The sequence below is a fragment of the Podarcis erhardii genome (genome assembly GCF_964252035.2).
Source record: "Podarcis erhardii genome assembly, chromosome: 15".
Taxonomy (NCBI): Eukaryota; Metazoa; Chordata; class Lepidosauria; order Squamata; family Lacertidae; genus Podarcis; species Podarcis erhardii.
Window position 1 is genome coordinate 15881645 of NC_138505.1, and position 18599 is coordinate 15900243.

At 49.5% G+C, this 18599-nt stretch overlaps 1 protein-coding gene and 1 long non-coding RNA gene across 4 annotated transcripts in view; one reads left to right on the forward strand and one right to left on the reverse strand.

The window, feature by feature from the left end:
- Positions 1-8727, reverse strand: part of EHD1 (EH domain containing 1) — a 30875-nt gene extending 22148 nt beyond the window's left edge. The window contains exons 1-2 of one of the 2 annotated variants that reach the window (XM_081842458.1): positions 8587-8727; positions 5220-5637 (exon numbers count right to left, since the gene is read on the reverse strand). In XM_081842458.1, coding sequence (XP_081698584.1) covers positions 5220-5637; positions 8587-8722 — 554 coding nt within the window. In that variant the 5' untranslated portion in view covers positions 8723-8727. Of the gene's footprint in view, positions 1-5219; positions 5641-8586 lie in introns of both variants that reach the window. The other variant, XM_081842457.1, reaches the window with a different exon arrangement.
- A 104-nt stretch (positions 8728-8831) lies between these two features.
- Positions 8832-11139, forward strand: LOC309330718. 2 transcript variants are annotated; one of them, XR_014151539.1, is made up of 3 exons: positions 8832-8971; positions 9452-9581; positions 10714-11139. It is a non-coding gene; the product is annotated as an uncharacterized lncRNA (long non-coding RNA). The 2 variants fall into 2 exon arrangements; XR_014151540.1 differs by having other exon boundaries at positions 9495-9581.
- Positions 11140-18599: the final 7460 nt, after the last annotated feature.

Consider the following 18599-nt stretch of genomic DNA (forward strand, 5'->3'; position numbering starts at 1 on the left):
GGCGGTTCGAATCCCCGCGACGGGGTGAGCTCCTGTTGTTCAGTCCCAGCTCCTGCCAACCTAGCAGTTCGAAAGCACGTCAAAGTGCAAGTAGATAAATAGGTACCGCTCCGGGGGGGGGGGGAACTAAACCGCGTTTCCGTGCGCTGCTCTGGTTTGCCAGAAGCGGCTTAGTCATGCTGGCCACATGACCCGGAAGCTGTACGCCGGCTCCCTTGGCCAATAAAGCGAGATGAGCGCCGTAACCCAAGAGTCAGTCACGACTGGACCTAATGGTCAGGGATCCCTTTACCTTTACCATACATTTAAAGCAACACGATACCACTTTAAGTAACCATGGCTTCTTCCTCCAAAGCAACATGGGAGCTGTTTGTTCGGGATGCTGAGAGTTGCGAGAAGACCCCTCCTTGAGTGGCTTAACAGCCAATCCATCTTCCCAGGGGTCTGTAACTCTGCAAGGGGAATTGGCGGTGTCCTTCAAAGTCTCCACACCCTTAAGAAACAGCAGCTCCCATAATTCTTTGGGGAGGAACCCATGACTTTTTAAAGCGGCACCCTAGCGCTTTAAATCAGAGTCTCCCAAACTTGGGCCTCTCCAGCTGTTGTGGGACTACAACTCCCATCAGCCCTAGCTAGCAGGACCAGTGGCCAGGGATGGTGGGAACTGTAGTCCAAAAACAGATGGAGAGCCAAGTCGGCGAAACCCTGCTTTAAATGTATGGGGTGAATGTGGCTTTAACAGCCCTCCCCACCACACAATTCTGTGTAGGGCAAGCCAGGCAAAGCCGTCTGTAGATAAAATTCCCCAAAAGCATCCAGTTGGCAGCCAGCCACCCCAACAGCATGACCAAACTTCTCAGGGTGCAAGGAGGACTGGATACAAAATGCTGAGCTGGCCCCACACGAAGATTAGGGATGTAGCTTTCCAAAACAAACGGTTTCGGAAGGGCCATGCCCCCAGCAGAAGAGCACAAGCTTTGCTCAGGTCCAAGGTTCAATCCCCATATTTCTGGACGGTGCTGGTTGAGACACCTGTTCGGCAAACCCACCACCGCCAGACAGCACAGCCACTAGCAAGACAGATGGACCAGGTATCTTAGCTTGTGGCAAGAAAGCATCCTATGCTCAGAGCTAGTTGAAAGCCACATGCGGGTCTGCAAAGCGCACCAACTTTGCACAGGGAGATTTCTGGCTTACCAATCTAAACACTACAGAGGTCAGGCGGGAGTGGAACAAAAGTGTAAACACTGTCAGGGTGTAAAATTAACTAGGAGGCCCAAATTCCTCCTCTGAACTCCCAGACTGTTTTGCTAGCAAGGGAATCTGCCAGAGTTGCAAGTCGACCCTAAGTCTGCCGGAGGTCGCAGGGAGACCCAGGAGGAACTAACAATCCCTCTTTGTGTTGACCCTGCTCTCCTGAAACAGACTTTCGGCAGCATTAACTCGTGACTGGTGGGGCTCAAAAGGGCCCTTAAAGAGACCACTTGGCAAAAACTCTTGTTACGGGCAGTGTCAGACTTTGCAAACACTCGCTTAGATCTTCCCAGCCCACCCTTCCTGAGCAAAATTCCAGGGCACACTAGAGGGATCGGGGCTGCGTGAGGACCACTCCCCTTGGAAATCAGGGCAATTCCTGACTGACGCCAAGATCCAGGGAATGAAAAGTCCATCAACGCAAGAACGTTGTATCAGAGGCAAAAAAAACCCGGAAGTTAACACCACCCCTGCTGTATGGCGGAAAGAATTTAGAACGAAACAAATTTATCAGCAACACAGGAGGTAATTCCTGGATCAGGTAAGCTTGACCACAGTAGCTGTGACTTTAGGACTGGACTGCTGCAATACACTTCATGTGGGGCCTCCTTTGCACTTGACCCAGAAAATATGGTTAGTGCAGAATGCTGCAGCGTGGTTGATGAGTGGAGCAGACCCTGTCGGCATACATGCTCAGAAATGTGCGCTGGCTGCTGGTTTGTTAGTGGGCTAAACTCAAAGGCTTATTCTTTGTATACAAGGCTCTCTCAACAGCGTGGGAACAGCTTACTTAAAAGATCACCTTGCCCCACACATGCACCCCCTCGACTGCGGAACTAGGACTTTTACAAATGCACGTTTGTTCCATGGATGCAAGGAATTTGATCCTTCAGGGTGACAGCACTCCCCATCCATTGACATTAGACAGGCATCTTTGCTTTATTTTTGGTGCCTGCTAAGAACCTGGCAAGTAGATAAATAGGTATCGCTCCGGTGGGAAGGTAAACGGCATTTCCGTGCGCTGCTCTGGTTCGCCAGAAGCGGCTTAGTAATGCTGGACACATGACCCGGAAGCTGTACCCCGGCTCCCTTGGCCAATAAAGAGAGATGAGTGCCGCAACCCCAGAGTCAGGGGTCCCTTTACTTTTACCTTTAAGAACCTGGCTTAGGCAGACCTATCCAGACATGTACATTTGACACACATTTTAATACAGTAGACCCTCCGGATACGAATTAAATTCGTTCCAGGGGTCTGCACTTAACCTGAAAAGTCCATAACTGGAGGTGCTGCTTCTGTGCACAGTGTACAGAGCACTTCTGCGCATGTGCGCGTAGTAAAACCCGGCAGTATACACTTCCGGGTTTGCCACATTCACAACCTGAAAGTTATGTATCCAGAACGGTACATAACTCAAGGGTCCACTGTATGTAACTACATCCAATTATGTATATGAATATTTTGAAAACGTTTAGGTCAGCTTGTTTTTAACTTCTGGCTTCACCGGTATTTGTTAACAGCTTTTAGACTTTATGTAAATTGATTGGAGGTTTTGATGATTAAGCAGTATACAAATCCAGATAAATTAATAAAAATAAAAACCAAACTCGTGGGATCTGCAACAAAGTTTTGCAGCGTGGACAGGGGGTCCTCTCCTTCAGGGCTGCAGCCAGCCACATGCTCCACCCCTTCCTCCCGTGTTTTCTCCCCCAAATCAGGATTCCATGGCAAAGGACCAGCCCTCACTTCTGAACATCACTTAAGAGCAAGAACAACAGATGCTATAAATAAAAGATGCTCCAGAATGCCAGCCCACAACTTTAACTTTGCCAGCCCCACTTCTAAGAGCTCTGTGATGCCTCAGCAGGACAGGAGCTTAGGGGCGGGGTGGGAGGGGAGAGGAAAAGTACTGGCCTAAACCCCCACCTGACAAAACAGATCCTGGGGTGCCTGCATTTTGCCACTGACTGAATGCACACACAACTATCAAATGAAAGGTTTTTACTTGGCCATTTTTGTAGTTTTGTTCCTTTGGAAAAGGCTTGAAAACCCCCTCTGCTCTGGGAGGGGGGTGGGGCCTGAGCTACACTGCCAGGCCTCAATAACTCTTCCCCCTCCAGTCTGGGAACTGGCTGGGCGCGTGAGAGGGGATTTCTGCTGCTCTTCAAATCTGCCTGCCAAAAACAGATGGGAGAGAGCAGAAGGAAGGGACAGCGCCCTAAAAGCCCAGGCTGGCAGCAGCCAGGGCACCAAGTCAGGCTGGAAAAGAAAGTGGAATTGGGCGGATTGCACTTTTGGATCTACCAGCTGCAGGATGCAGAGCTCCAAAAAGTGAGCAGCAGGATCCACATCCACTACCTGGGCATAAGCCAGGGAGAGAAAAGAAGGCAGAGCGAGATTATTCACAGTAGATCCACCCAATGGATTGAAAGCACAGCCAGAGGACATACTTAACACAAGTGACTCTCCCCCAAAGAATCCTGGGAACTGTAGTTTGTTATAAGTGTGTTTGTGAACTTTATCTCTGTGAGGAGAAAACTACAGTTCCCAAGATTCCCTGGTGTGCTCTAACTGTATGGTGTGGACCTATTCAGAGGAGGCTGCACTGCAACACTCCCCCCACCACAAAAAAAGTTTCCTTGCTCATCTTCCTTTAGGGAAATTTTAATTTCCCGCTTGCATTTGATATGGTACAGCACCCCACTACTTCCCAAAGTTGTTCAAGGTAAAACATTACCTTGAATTAACCACCACCCTGCAGGGCTGATTAGGATGAAAAATAGATGACTTGCCCAAGGTTTCCCAGCCCAGTCTCCAGGGATCAACTGGACTCCAGTGCCGGCAGTGGGGTAATGCCACCCCCATGTCACCAGGCGGCAGAAGATTAATGAGACGCACCCAGAGAGCTCTGTCCTCCAAAAGGGGAGGGATGAGGGCCACCCCAGTATATCAGCCGCCTGAGGCGGTCACACCACTCTGCCCAACCTCAGGGCCGGCCCTGCCCCTAGGTAAAGGTAAAGGGACCCCTGACCATTAGGTCCAGTCTTGGCCAACTCTGGGGTTGCGGTGCTCATCTCGCTTTATTGGCTGAGGGAGCCGGTGTACAGCTGCCGGGTCATGTGGCCAGCATGACTAAGCCGCTTCTGGCAAACCAGAGCAGCGCACGGAAACGCCGTTTACCTTCCCGCCAGAGCGGTACCTATTTATCTACTTGCACTTTGACGTGCTTTCGAACTGCTAGGTTGGCAGGAGCTGGGACTGAGCAACGGGAGCTCACCCTCTTGCGGGGATTCGAACCACTGACCTTCTGATCGGCAAGTCCTAGGCTCTGTGGCTTAACCCACAGCGCCACCCGCGTCCCTGGCCCTGCCCCTAGTGAGTGTTATATCATGTCTGAGTGGGGATTTGAACTTGCTTCGTGGATCTTGCTCTCATCTAGGTGGTCCACGTTTTTTGGCAGGGGGGTGTGCAAGATAGCAGGTCCCTCCATAATCAGCAGCATTCATATGACTGGCTCAGGTTCATATGTCAGCTCAGCTACAGGGAAACCTCAAGAGGGGAAGTCACTCTCTTTGAGCCTAGCAAAAACACCAAGTGAGTCCACCTTGAGTTTCCTAGAAAGCGGGAGCAGCTGCCACCTAGGCCACCCCTGACTACACTGACAGGCGGTGGCTCTCCCGCCTCTGAAAGGCTGACCCTAGAGATGCCAAGGATTAGACAGTAGACCTTCTACCTTCAAAGGGTGCATTCTACTACTGAGCTCCTAAAAACAAAGATTCTAGTCCTCATGGGTCGGAATAAAGAGCCGGTTTAAAACAAAGGAAGCTGCCTTATTGTCTCGTTTGCATCAGCGTCGTGGCGGCTCTGCAAGGTAACGGGTCTTTCTTCAGCCACACCTGGAGATGCTACTGGGATTCAAGCCCCTTGGAGGGAGCCCAGGACCCGCCCCCCTGCTGCATCCCCGTACCTGTTGAGAAAGGCGTTGCCGAAGGCGTTGAGCTTGCGGAAGGGGCGCCGGGGGTCGACGACCAGCGCGTTGCCCGGGATGACGCCCTCGCTCTCGCCGCCCATGACGGCGATGAAGGAGTCCGTGGTGGGCTCGGGCCCGATGCGCATGCCGGGGAAGTCCTGCTCCAGCAGGTGGCGGATGAAGGTGGTCTTGCCCGTGCTGTACTGGCCCACCAGCAGCACCATGGGCTTGCTCTCCCAGTCGGCGGGCTCCAGCGCCGGCGAGTGGAAGTCGTGGAAGCGGTAGTGCTCCTCCAGCGGCAGCAGCTTGCCGGCGTACAGTTGCTTCAGACCCTCCGAGACGGTGCGGAACAGCTCGGGTTCCTTGCGCCGCCGCGCATCGCGGCTTACCCAGCTGAACATGGCTGAGCCCAACCCTACTGCGAGCGAAGGGTGGGGGAAAGGAAGAGAAAAATAAGATTAAAAAAAATTAAAATGAAGAGGGAGCGTTATATGCGGGCCCGGCTTCGGGTTCAAGAGCGCCTTATGCGGCAGGCAAAGTTGCCGACGGCAGCGCAACGCACCGCAGACGCCACGCGCCGCTCGGCGGCTCTCCTTATCAAGCCGCGGCAGCGGCGCCACGCCCCTCCTCACCCCTGATTGGCCGCTCGCCGACGTGCTTGTCCCGCCCTCTTTCCTTTCCCGGCAGCCCTGAGAGCCGCAGAAGGCAAAAGTTGCGGCGCGCCTCTTTAACTTTTGAGCGTAGAGGTACGAAAGGGAAAGATGGGCCCATCTCAGCCGGAACCGACACCGCCCACCTTGGGACCTTCGTCCAGGGGTCGCAAATTAACACAACGGAAACAGTGATTTTTGCTCCGCCATTGTAAGACCCTTGCCACCACCAAAGCAAGGTAACGCGGGTGGAGGGAGGAACTCTGCACATGCCCAGAAGCACCCAAGCGCCTCTGAATTCAGCCTTAGCAATTAATAATTGAGGCGGGGGCCTCCTCAAAAATAAAACGAGTGCTCATGAGCATGTGCAGAGCGTACTTCCTTTTTGCAGGCTACTCAATAGCTCCATTGTTTCCACCTCCTTTTACACACATATTAATTAAGTAAACTTATTAAGCCAGCTGTTTTCTAACAGCGACTTGCATTTTTAAAAAAAGCATACACATTAATATATTATACTGTACCATGGGGAGGGGGGAGAAGAAAATATCATATAAAAGAGTAACGCTTTTTCATACAATACCCCTTATAACATCCATAGGATAAATCAAACAGAATCATCTCAGTCCATCAAAGGCCCAGGGGGGAAGGCAAGTCTTTACCAGCCTCTGAAAAGATGTCAGTAAATCTCACTGGAGGGAGTATTCCTCAGAGGGAGCCAACACTGAAAAGGCCTTTTACCTATATTATGTGGGGACATGGGAAACGAGGTCCCCTATCTGCCAAAGCAGAAGGCCAAAGTTGATTCCTAGTTTCCAGCTCTTGTTTCAACTCTTACCTTGGTTATCTAAACCCGGATTTGAAACTGCACTTTAGCCACCCAGTAGATAAGCTTAATTAGTAATCTTATTTTCATAACAAGTGGCCAGTGTTGTTTTCTGAACCAAGCACTGTGTATCAATAAACCAAATGGCTTGTTCCAGTCGGTCATAAAGCCATGGCTTTTATCATTGGTTCCTCTGCTTCGTGAGCTAAAGTGCAAACCCAAACCCAGATTAGATTGCCTAATTAAATCCTACTTTCCAGTTCTTAGAGCATCACTGGCAGCCTGAATAAGGAATGTATTCTTACTATTTTAATATTGCTTTCTTTCTGTGTTTTGCCATCGGGTGAATAGTATTATATTTTGGGTCTGTATGAAACGGGGGAGTGGGTGTCAGTGCGTGGTTTACCTGCCGTAAATAATAGCAAACTGAAACTTACATGCCCCAGCCTACAGATCTGATAAACTCCAGCTCCTTTTCTGCTTTCCTGTATCATATGCTTCCCTGAGCAAGAAATTGTCCCTCCCAGTTGTTCTCATAGGACCAAAGCATTGCTTTGCTGTAACAAGTTTTAACATGCAGGGAAGGACCACTGTAGCATCTGCTTTGCATGCAAAAGGTCCTGGGTTCAAACCCTGTGGGTGTCTCCAGATAACAAAAGGCTCACGTAGCTAGTGCTGGCAATGCATGCCTGTGCTCGAGACCCTTGAGAGTCACGGGGAGACAGTGTGCTGTAGTGGTTAGAGTGTCAGACTGTGACCCAGCACCCCACTTGGCCACAAAACTCACTAAGTGGCCTTGGGCCAGTCACTGCCTCTCAGCCTGACCTACCTCGCAGGGTTGTTGTGAGGGTTAAATGAAGAGCAGGAGAATCATGTCTGCCACTTTGAGCTCCTGGGAAAGGTTGGATATACTGTACAAATAATATTTATATATGGTTGTCTCCAGTGTGGTGTAGTGGTTAGAGTCTCAGGTTAGGACCTGGGAGACCAAGGTCACTGGGTGACTTTGGAACAGTCACTGCCTCTCAACCCTAACCCACCTCACAGGGTTGTTGTGGGAATTCAATATGGCCTAGGATCTGGGAGAGACCAGGGTTCGAATTCCCTTGGCCATGGAGCTCACTGGATGATCTTGGGGACTAGTAACTGCCTCTCAGCCTGACCTACCTGGCAGGATTGTTGTGAGGGGGAGAATCATGTACGTCTCCTTGACCTTGGAGAAAATTGCATGCGATGGGTGGGTCAGGGTGAGGTTGGCTGGGGAGTTGTAGTTCAGCAAAACTCCTGGAGGGCACCAGGTTGGGGAAGGCCCACTTAGAACAGATGGAGAGCATTCATTTCTTCATTTGTTAGGGATATTTATAGTCTGTCCTCCATCTAGGCAACCTCGGCCCTCCAGATGTTTTGAGACTACAACTCCCATCATCCCTGGTCGCTGGTCCTGCTAGCTAGGGATGATGGGAGTTGTAGTCCCAAAACATCTGGAGGGCCAAGGTTGCCTATGCCTGATCTATACAGGTGCCAGGGCAGATAACAAAGCATAAAGTAAACAAATTGCACTATAAGCAGCTATAAAACAGTCAAATGCAGCAGCTGATAAGCAGAGGCAGCTAAAACCATTGAGCAGGCACAAAATAAATAAAAATAAATCACTGACTTAAATCAGGACTTTGGGGTGCCCTGGGAAGGATAGGCCCTGGGCTATCTGGGTGCCTGATCAGAATTGAGGTTCTGGGACTCAGTAGTACCAAGCCGCGCATGCCCATTGAGCAAGGAGAATAAGATATAAGCCTCAAGCTGCATGTCTGGAATGTGTAAAGAAATAATAAAGGGCAAGATGCCTTGATGATGATGTGCGGCATCTTTGGGTTGCGAGTGATAGCCTCACCTGAGCTCCCTTCGTCCATGTCAGCGTCCTTTTGCCTCCGCTCCATTCCCTCTGCATGGCAAACCCGCCTCGGCAGTTTAACAGCCCGGTGGCTCTGGCTGGCCGGAATCCCTCTTTGTGAACTGGCCTCATGCATCGCCCGTGATGTCAGCAGGTTCTGGAATGAATGGTCCGCAGCTGGGGAGGAACCTCTCATTCCTAAGAATTAGACTCTTGCCTCTCCTGGGGAAGACCCCAGGCCAATTTCACGGGGTTACTATCCGTATATAAAGCCCATCTGCTCTGATTCAGCGGCAAATGTGGGTTTTCTCATTGAAACGAACAAAAAGCGCTCAGGCACAGACCTGGAATGCCCAGACCTATACCTAGAAAGTGTGAAGCAAAGGTAAGCATGGGTGAGCCCTAGGTCGTGGCCATTTATGAAAAGGAAGAAGCTCTGCATGCACTCATTCAGCTGCAGTTCCTGCATTGCAGGGGGTTGGGCCCCTTCCAAGCTCTGCATTTTTGTGATTCTATGATTCATGCGCCTTTCTATGTCCCAGCACTGGAAATTGTTTGTTAAGAGCCCTGACCCAGAGAGAGGCCAACCTTGGACGTGCCTTTATTGGGTTCACCCACGTTCTGGCTCAAGGCTCTTGGCATGTTCCAAACATGACATATCACAGTACTATGTGATTCCCCCACCCCACCCCGCTCAATATTAGTTAGCCAAGTGAAGGGAGACCTTTGGCTCTGCTTATTCACTCAACTTTCTCTTTCGCTGAAACACAATCTGTCTGTTGGGTGAGAGAGTGGAATGGTTTTTGGGTGTGCATGCGGAGATCACAACTCTTGTGTTTCACATTTCCTGTTTTGCCTCTAGCAGCGAGGAGTCCTGGGCTGGCCCTGATCCCCCCCTCCCCTTTCAGGTGGTGAGATATAAAGCACACTGTCATGCAATAGCTGAGTTGCAAATAGAACCGCCTAATGAAAATTGGCAGAAACATTTGGGACAGGTTGCAGAGTTTGGAGAAAATGAAGGATAAGGTGCGAGACTGGTTACATTATGCTCAGATTAAAGAAGTTTTTAAAAATGATAAAAAGTTAGGGTTCCAGGTGGAGAAATCGAAGTTAGAAACAGAATTGTTAGAACCCAAAACCAAGGTACTATCTAGAATGTATAACTTGCTGCTAAAATGGAACACACAAGACGAAATGGTTAAATCGGCTATGATAAAATGGGCACAGGATATTGGGCATAACATTATGTTCGAGGACTGGGAAAGGTTGTGGACCACTGGGTTGAACTTCACTGCATGTAATGCTCTGAAGGAAAATGTTATGAAAATGATATACAGATGGTACATGACCCCAGTTAAACTTGCCAAAATATACCATTCGTCTGACAATAAATGTTGGAAATGTAAAGAAAATGAAGGAACATTCTTTCACCTCTGGTGGACATGCCCTAAGGTGAAGGCCTTCTGGGAAATGATATATAATGAGCTGAAAAAGGTATTTAAGTATACCTTCACTAAGAAACCAGAGGCCTTCCTTCTGGGTATTGTCGGCCAGAAGGTGTTAAAGAAGGATCGAACATTTTTCATGTATGCAACAACGGCAGCAAGGATTCTCATCGCAAAAAATTGGAAAACTCAAGATTTACCCACACTGGAAGAGTGGCAGATGCAGCTGATGGACTATATGCAACTGGCCGAGATGACTGGCAGAATCCGAGACCTGGGAGAAGAAAAGATGGAGGAAGACTGGGAGAAATTCAAGATGTATCTACAAAAACATTGTAATTTGTTTGAATGTTAAGAAGGATGCTAGATTATAAAAAATTGACAACCACTAAACTAGACTTAAATTTGATGATAAGTGAGACTAAAGAAAATATAAAAACTTTATTGGAAAAAGTGTTAAATTATATTGGAATGTGTGGACATGAGATTGTAAACAAGTTGATAATTTGTTTGGAAAAATTCTTTTTTTAATGATGTAAATGGGAGAGGGGGACGTGAGGGAGTCCAAAGAAGTGAAGAATTTGTTGTTATAAAAGTAAGATTGTTTGATGTGTGCATTTATATTTTAAAAAAAACCTTAATAAATATTTTTAAAAAAAAAAAAAAGAAACATTTGGGACAGGGCCTCACATGGGAGTCCAAAACTCCAGCTGAATAGATGTGAACCTGTCGAGATATATCAGCCGAGTTAAAGATCCAAGGTGGGAGTTTCTGTTTGCTTTTATAGTTCTCCATTTGAAGTTTGAACACCAGCACAGTCCTCACAACCTTTTTCCAGAAGTTAGTGTATAAAGAGGCTAAATGCATTGCAATGTGATAGTTGAAACGAGGATTTCTGAAGATCCCCTCCTCCTTCGTGTTCCACTATCCTGACAAATGGTGCTCAGCGTGATTTTGACCAAGGAAAGTTTAGAAGCAAAAGGAGCCGTTTTTAAAGTCAAAAGTTGCAAAGCCACATGATCTGGGTCAACAAAAAGTAACAGCAAACAAAACAGAATGTGCCTAGCGGTGAGGAGTACATAGATATTAAATGTCAGTCACAAGCCAACCAACTGTGATAATCTAAGGATAATGAATTCATGGGAAATTGGGTAAAAATGGGGGGTGTTTCAGCCCAAAAGGGTCTTCTGTAGTGGCATGACAATACAAAACCTCAGCGTCTTCAACGAGCCTGTTTGTGGAATATATAAATATGTGAGTAAAGAATGTTAAGAGATTTTCTGCTATTTCCTGAACTTCAATTTGGGAATAATCTGCAAGCTCTTGGAAAAAATGCAAATCCCACCCCACCCAGTTTGGGGGTCGCAAAACTTCTGTGGCACCTGGGGGGTGGGGTGGGAGTATCTCCTCTTCTCCGTTCCCCATCCAGGATTTTGATTGGTTTTCCTTTCGCCCCACCCCACCCAACATTTGCTAAGCTGCCCCTGCTCCCTTTCATTCCCCCTCATTCCATCAGCCACGAAATGGAATACGATCATTCCAATCTGCTGCGTCAGGTTTAAAGGCAGTTCTTTTAAAAAATTAAAAAAATCTCCCAAAATCTGAGCCAAGGGAGAAAAAGCCTCAAAATGAAAGGACAAGATTTTTCCTCCCAAATAAGGGAGCGAGGCATCCTTCCCCGACAGGCAATGTGGGCCTCATATTTTCCACTGAAAAAGTCCTCCGTTCGGAGGGAGGGAAGGTTGTAGAGAGCACACCAGAACTCTAGAGCTACGTTTTGAGGGGGAAGGGAATAAAGTGAGCCAGAAGGCGTGGAGAGGAGAAGGGCTATTATCCCTCCATGGAATTGAAAAGTTGGCACCCCAACGGTCATCTAGTCCAACCCCCTGCATTGCAGGAAGCACAGCTAAAAAATCCCTGGCAGGCGGCCATCCAAACTTCTACTTAAACCTCCAATGAAGGAGAGTCCCTCACCTTCTGAGGGTATCCATTCTACCGCCACAAAGTTCTTCCTAATGTTTAGTTGGAATCTCTCATCTTGTAATTCAGTCTGTTGGTTTGGGTCCTTCCCTCGGGAGAAGCAGAAAACAAGCTTGCTCCATCTTCCATGTGGCAGCCCAGATATTTGAAGGTAGCGGGACACGGGTGGCGCTGTGGGTTAAACCACAGAGCCTAGGACTTACTGATCAGAATGTCGGCGGTTCGAATCCCCGCGACAGGGTGAGCTCCCGTTGCTCCATCCCTGCTCCTGCCAACCTAGCAGTTCGAAAGCACATCAAAAGTGCAAGTAGATAAATAGGTACCACTCCGGCGGGAAGGTAAACGCCGTTTCCGTGCGCTGCTCTTAGTCATGCTGGCCACATGACCCGGAAGCTGTACGCCGGCTCCCTCTGCCTATAGAGCGAGATGAGCGTCACAACCCCAGAGGTGGTCACGACTGGACCTAATGGTCAGGGGTCCCTTTACCTTTTACCTTTATTGCATCACCGCCACTGCATGACCTAGTGAGGCATGAGGCCTCCTCCGTAAAGGAGGACCTTGGCAGCCAAAACAGTCAGGTAAGGGCCTGGCCGGAGTGTGTGTGTGCATCTTCCCCTGCTTCCCACATTTCCTGGGGGACAGAAAGGCCTCTTCTGTTGCTCAGGAGGGGTTCCATCCCACTGCCCACCCTGCAGTGCTTTATTGCACAGTGATGTGCTGAGCCGCATCTCCAGGGGAGGCTGGCTTGCCACACCCCAAGGGTGCGCCTGGTGCCTGGCAGAGTCAAACCAAGGCAGGTGTGGGAGCAGAGGAGGGAGAGAGAGAGACCTGGCGCAAGCCTGCAGTTCTCTTTCCGCCTGCCCCAGAATCCTTAGAGAGGAGCCTTTCTCAATCAGCTGGGCACAATGGCCCCCCTGTGAGGCTGTTTTCCTCCCCAGCCCCAGAGGCTGCAGTCATGTGAGCCTCCGAAACGGATGGGCCGGCATCCAAAGCCTCCTTTCTGGAAGCAGAGGGTGGCTGGGATTCTTTCCGGCCCAAGGTCAGGTGATGGGAGACACAGAGGAGCATTGACCACTTTGGGGTGGGGTGAGGCTCCTCAGAGAGTATGTCCCATCACTCTCCTCATAAAAAGGACACAGCCTTTCATAGGCCCCAGGCGCTAAAAAGATTGCAGTGCCTTTATCCCCTGTGTAAATTCAAAATGAAAACAATACCAAACAGTAAAATATTTGTATTTATTTATTTTTTGGAATGACGCAAAACACGTCGAAATGGAGGCATGTGCATGTCATGCGCAACACACGACAGGATCTGATTTCCTCGCATTCTGTATTTCGCTCTGCTTCAGGAGATTAGCCTGCCCACAGCATGGAGTGGGTGCTTTTCCTCATGGAACAGTCCGCAAGGAACGCCTGGCTGTGAGGATTTAGGGCAGGGCAAGGGAAGCTCTGGCCTGATCCTGCTAGGAAGCTGTAGTAAACAGGGCCTCCGATCAGGAAAAGGAAGCCATCGCTCTCTCAGCAGGGGCCCACACTTGGGCTGTGGAAACTCCAGGCGCCTGGCCTGACATCACGACACTCTTATGTCCATTGCACAGCCACCAACAGAGCAAAGGCGAGGAAAGAATGTGTCACTCTGGCCTACATGTGCTGCTGAGTTAGGCCACAGGCCTTGTCATCTCCTTGGCCGCCTGATGCCATCTCTCTTGGGATGAGCCTCTAGAACAGCCTGCGGCTCAGCTGTAGCCGAGACACCCAGAGATGCACCCACCTGGGAATCCCTGGGGTGGGGGCACCATGATCAGAAGTGCCCTCCCAGTGGGATCAGGCCGAAGGTTCTGCACCCCGCTCTCCTTGAATGGTAGAGTTGGGAACCCCAAGGCTCATCTAGTCCACCTCTGCAATACATAGATCACAGTGGACAACAGGGTTGAAAGGCCCCCAGGTCTGACCTGAAGTCTCTCTGTTTGCCTGGCCCCTTCCTGGTGGCACGGGGGGGGGGGGGCTTGAATCTCCAGGTGAAAAAAGACAGTCACAGAACCGAGAAATTACACAAAACAAATGAAATACCGTGAATATCCCTGAAACGAGAAGTAATTGACTAGAAATATTATCGTATAGCAATAAACTAAATAATAAAAATCAAAAAGTTTAAGGGAAAAAAAACATTTCTAGTTGATTACTTCTCGTTTCAGGGATCTTCAGGGTATTTAATTTGTTTTGTGGATCTCCAGGTGCCTTTAATAGTAATAGTAACAACAACAACAAACATTATTAAGAAGCTGTGCATTCTTCAGCCCAACAAGGAGCTGGCTGTAAATTGCAGCACAAACACACTGGGGAACCTGCCCTTCTCTCCCAATTAACCTCCATCTCCAGGGCGTGCCCCATGACATCACTGCAGGCCTCCCTCTGTGACATCACCAGGGGCCACCCCAGGATCTCAGGTTTGAGTCCTGAAATCTCAAGGTCTGGGATGCTCTTGAACTTGCAACCCCACCAGCCAACCACATGGCCATTATGGGAAGCCTGCCATTGTGATTCCCACCACTGCTTTGGGAAGGCCCCGGACCCCACCCTGCCCCAGAGAGCTGCTCCAGAGCCAGAGAGGGCCACTTGCCAAGGAGGAGGCAGGCACACCCCGTGTCTCTCTCAGCAATGGTTCCTCCATCCAAACAAGCCGGTTTCCATGCCAGGGAAGGAAGCAGAGGCTGGGGACTTTTCCTGTTGACTTGGGCTCAATCATCAGCCACAATGAGGCTGTAACAATGGGGGCAGGGTGGCTTTTAACCCTGCACGGGGACAGGGGATGGGGGCTTTCATCCCCACACTTCTCTGCAAAGCGAGAAAGGAGACAGAGTCCCAGACTGCCTCCATCTCCCCAGCTGCGCCATCGGGGCAGGACAGTGGGGCAGGTGTTTGGAGAGCCCCTCAGCAGAATGAGCGGTAGGAGGGGGGCAAACCCAGCTGGACCAGCTTAGCACATTCTGAAGGAAGGAAAGCAAAACACACACACACAACTGTCTAAAACTGCAATTCCCAGACTCCATGGACCACAGTTTGGAAGCCCCTGATCAAAAGTGTTGGGGGGCGACTGAGGGAGAGTGCATTAAACCCGGCTCCAAAACTATCTCCTTGCCCCACCACTATTCCCCTTGTTCCTGACTTCTGGAAACTCACCGTGATGCATCCAAGACTAGCTCTGCACACAAACATGGGTCTGTGTGAGCCGTTGGGTGGGGTTTGAGGAGCCAGGCCAAACTGCGAGGCACGCAGAGGCCAGCTCCACCCAGGATCAGGCCAGCTGCTGTCTGCATGTTCTTGGCGCTTCGGTGATGATGCAGAGCAGCCAGCAGGGAGCTGTTGCTCCGGTGCAAGCCAGATTCCCAACTGTGTACAGCTGATTACATGCCTGTAACTTAATCTAGAGAAGACAGAAGACCTGCCTGCTGGGGAGGAATCTTCTGATTCAGGGTTTGGAGCTCAGCCTCAGCACTGGATTCCCCAATGGGCAGACAGAGTATGTGCTTAGGGCACCAGCGAAGCAAGAGTAGAAAAAAATGATATGGCTGTTGTTGGTTTTTTTAAAAAAGCATTGAAGTATTCAACATGGGAAAAATCAGAATTTTGTTAAACTTCCACATTATTATATATATTTTATTAAATTTTCTGTTTTACAATTTAAAATACTCATTTAACATCCTTAATATATCAATGACTTCCCTTCTTCTCTTTCCACAGTTCATTTTACAAATCATAAATCCTTTACAAAAGCAATACCATTCAGTATTCCATTATTGCATCCATCAAAACTTGTTTACACCGTTTTCAGCTAGACTTCCATATTCCCCACTCCACACTTACTGGTACCTCCCTCCATTGGGCCCCTAATGCTCAGCTTGTTCTGGAGGGGGCTGCACTCCCCATGCAGAATCAGGACTGCAACTCTGGCGCAGTGCTTTGGTGGGAAATGGTGGCCTGGGGTGCTTTTTACCAGCTTTGTAATAAGTACGGAGCCGGCCACATAAATTCACACCTCGGTAACTTCCGGGATGGGCTGCTGCAATCCATTCTACCTGGGGCTGCCCTGGAAGTCTGTTCAGAACCTCCTATTGATCCAAACACATCCAACAGTCCCAGCAATGCAGCACAGGGTATTTAATTTTACCTGTAGTTGCTGCTGCATTTCTGAGCTCCATCCCAAGTACTGGTCCTAAACTTTTAAATCTCCTCTCATAGGTTTCCACCAGTATATTTTGATCAAGGCCAGACCCCAAAGTCACTGCCCCTCTGCCCTCTGCGGTTTGGCAGTTGGGCTTGTGAGGGGGGGTATTCCTGGTACCTCAGTTGTGGGGCACCCTCCCCAGGGGGTCTGGCTCAGTCACTCCCTGCTCCTCAGAATTTGCCTTTTTCCAAGGGAGACTCCACCCATTTCCAAAAACGAAAGGAGGAAAATGTAAAATATATAGTTCACTCTCACCTAGGAAAACAGGCCTGGGGGTGGGGGTTGAAATTTTGCATATTTATTATTTAATTACTACATTTATATCTTGCCAGTGCCTTCCTCCACGCTGCTCAGTGCAGCAAGCATGAGTCTCTTCCCACCCACCCAGATTTTATCCTCACAACAACCCTGTGAGGTAGAAACAAAATAAAAAAATTCCTTCCAGGAGCACCTTAGAGACCAGCTAAGTTAGTTATTGGTATGAGCTTTCGTGTGCATGCCAATAACTAACTTAGTTGGTCTCTAAGGTGCTACTGGAAGGAATTTTTTTATTTTGTTTCGACTATGGCAGACCAACATGGCTACCTACCTGTAGCTAAACCTGTGAGGTAGGTTCAGCTGAGAGAGAGGTGAACTTCCTGGTTTGAGTGGGGATTTGAACTCGCCATCCCATTGCACTTGCCTGACCTTTGTGCTCTAGCCACCATGCCACAGTAACTCTGCTTTCCTAGTTACCCCCTTCCACCTTTGTTGACAATTGCTGCTTCTTCTTCTCCTCTTCCTTCCTTCCTTCCTTCCTTCCTTCCTTCCTTCCTTCCTTCTCAGGCCAAGGGCCGCTTGGCAGGGAGGGCGTGGAGAGGGACATACTTGTGCCCTACAAAACTGACAGCCAGGAGACAGGAGGGGGACTGGCTGTCAATTCATAGGTCATAGTAGTGTGCCCTCGGTTTGGTTCTGCCTCGGAGCAGGATGCATCGTCCGAGCACCACTTCTTCCTGGTTGACCCATCATGGGAAATGGGGCACAAATCCCACCTTGGATGCACCTGCAAAGGCCAGAACCACTTCCTATCCATGCTCTTTTCATGGGCAGATGGGCCATGAAATCCTGGAGACCTGGCTCCTGCCATTTTAGACAAGGCCGAGATCAATGGATCATTGCAGGGGGTTCCCTGGGGTCCCTCCCAGCTCCACAATTCTGTGAATGGCAGCTTCCAGTGTTCTCTGGCAGCACCCACAGCTCAGTGGGCAGAGCAGCTGCGTGGCATGCAGAAGGTCCCAGGTTCAATGACCAGCTGCTCCCGTGATGGAGGGAACAGGTGATGGAGGAGCCCAGCTGGAGGTAGCAGGTGAAGCAGGGGCCTGAGGCACTGGAGAACTGCTGCCTGCAGAGTAGGCAATACTAGGCCAGGTGGACCAACAGCCTGGCCAGGACTGACAGCATCCTGCCTTTCTGAGGGTACCTCCAGACGAGCTGTTATTGAGCATTGATCCAGATTTGTTTTGCCCCAAAATTGTACATGGCTGTTATACGGCATTGCCATCTAGTGGTTGTGATGGGAAACAGCATGGGGGGGAGTGTGTGATAATACGGTACAGTGGTACCTCGGGTTAAGAACTTAATTTGTTCTGGAGGTCCGTTCTTAACCTGAAACTGTTCTTAACCTGAGGTACCACTTTAGCTAATGGGGCCTCCTGCTGTCACCGCACGATTTCTGTTCTCATCCTGAAGCAAAGTTCTTAACCCGCGGTCCTATATCTGGGTTAGCAGAGTCTTTAACCTGAAGCGTCTGTAACCTGAAGCGTCTGTAACCCACCTCTTCAGTGAAACACCCTCCCACGTGGCTTTGCGGTTTCTTATCAAGCCCTCAAAAATACCCCTTTATCTCCTCCAACAAACGGTGCTCTAGGCTTGCAGGGCGGCTGTCCCATGACGCATGTGCCACACAAAGGACAGACAGCAAGGAAGTTTTAACAGAGGGGCCAGGGAAATAAATGCATCCACCCCCCTCCTGTATGAAAATGGGATTTCTAAAGTGGTCAAATTTAAAAAGCACTGCCTATCAAAATGGCCCTTGGGCTGCTGCATTGGGGGGGGGGGTTAGGATTCTGCCCTGACCCACAAGGTAGAAAATAAAGCTATATCAAAGGCTTGTTGTTCTGAACAGAATTATAAAATCATAGAATGCTGCGGTTGGAAGGGAACCCTAAGGTTCATCTAGTCCAACTCCCTGCAATGCAGGAATCCCAGATAAGGAATCGCTGACAGATTGGGGCTATCCAATCTCTGTCTAAAATCCTCCATTTAAGGAGATTCCACCACCTTCGGAGGGAGTTCACGTCACTGCCCAACAGACTTTCCCGT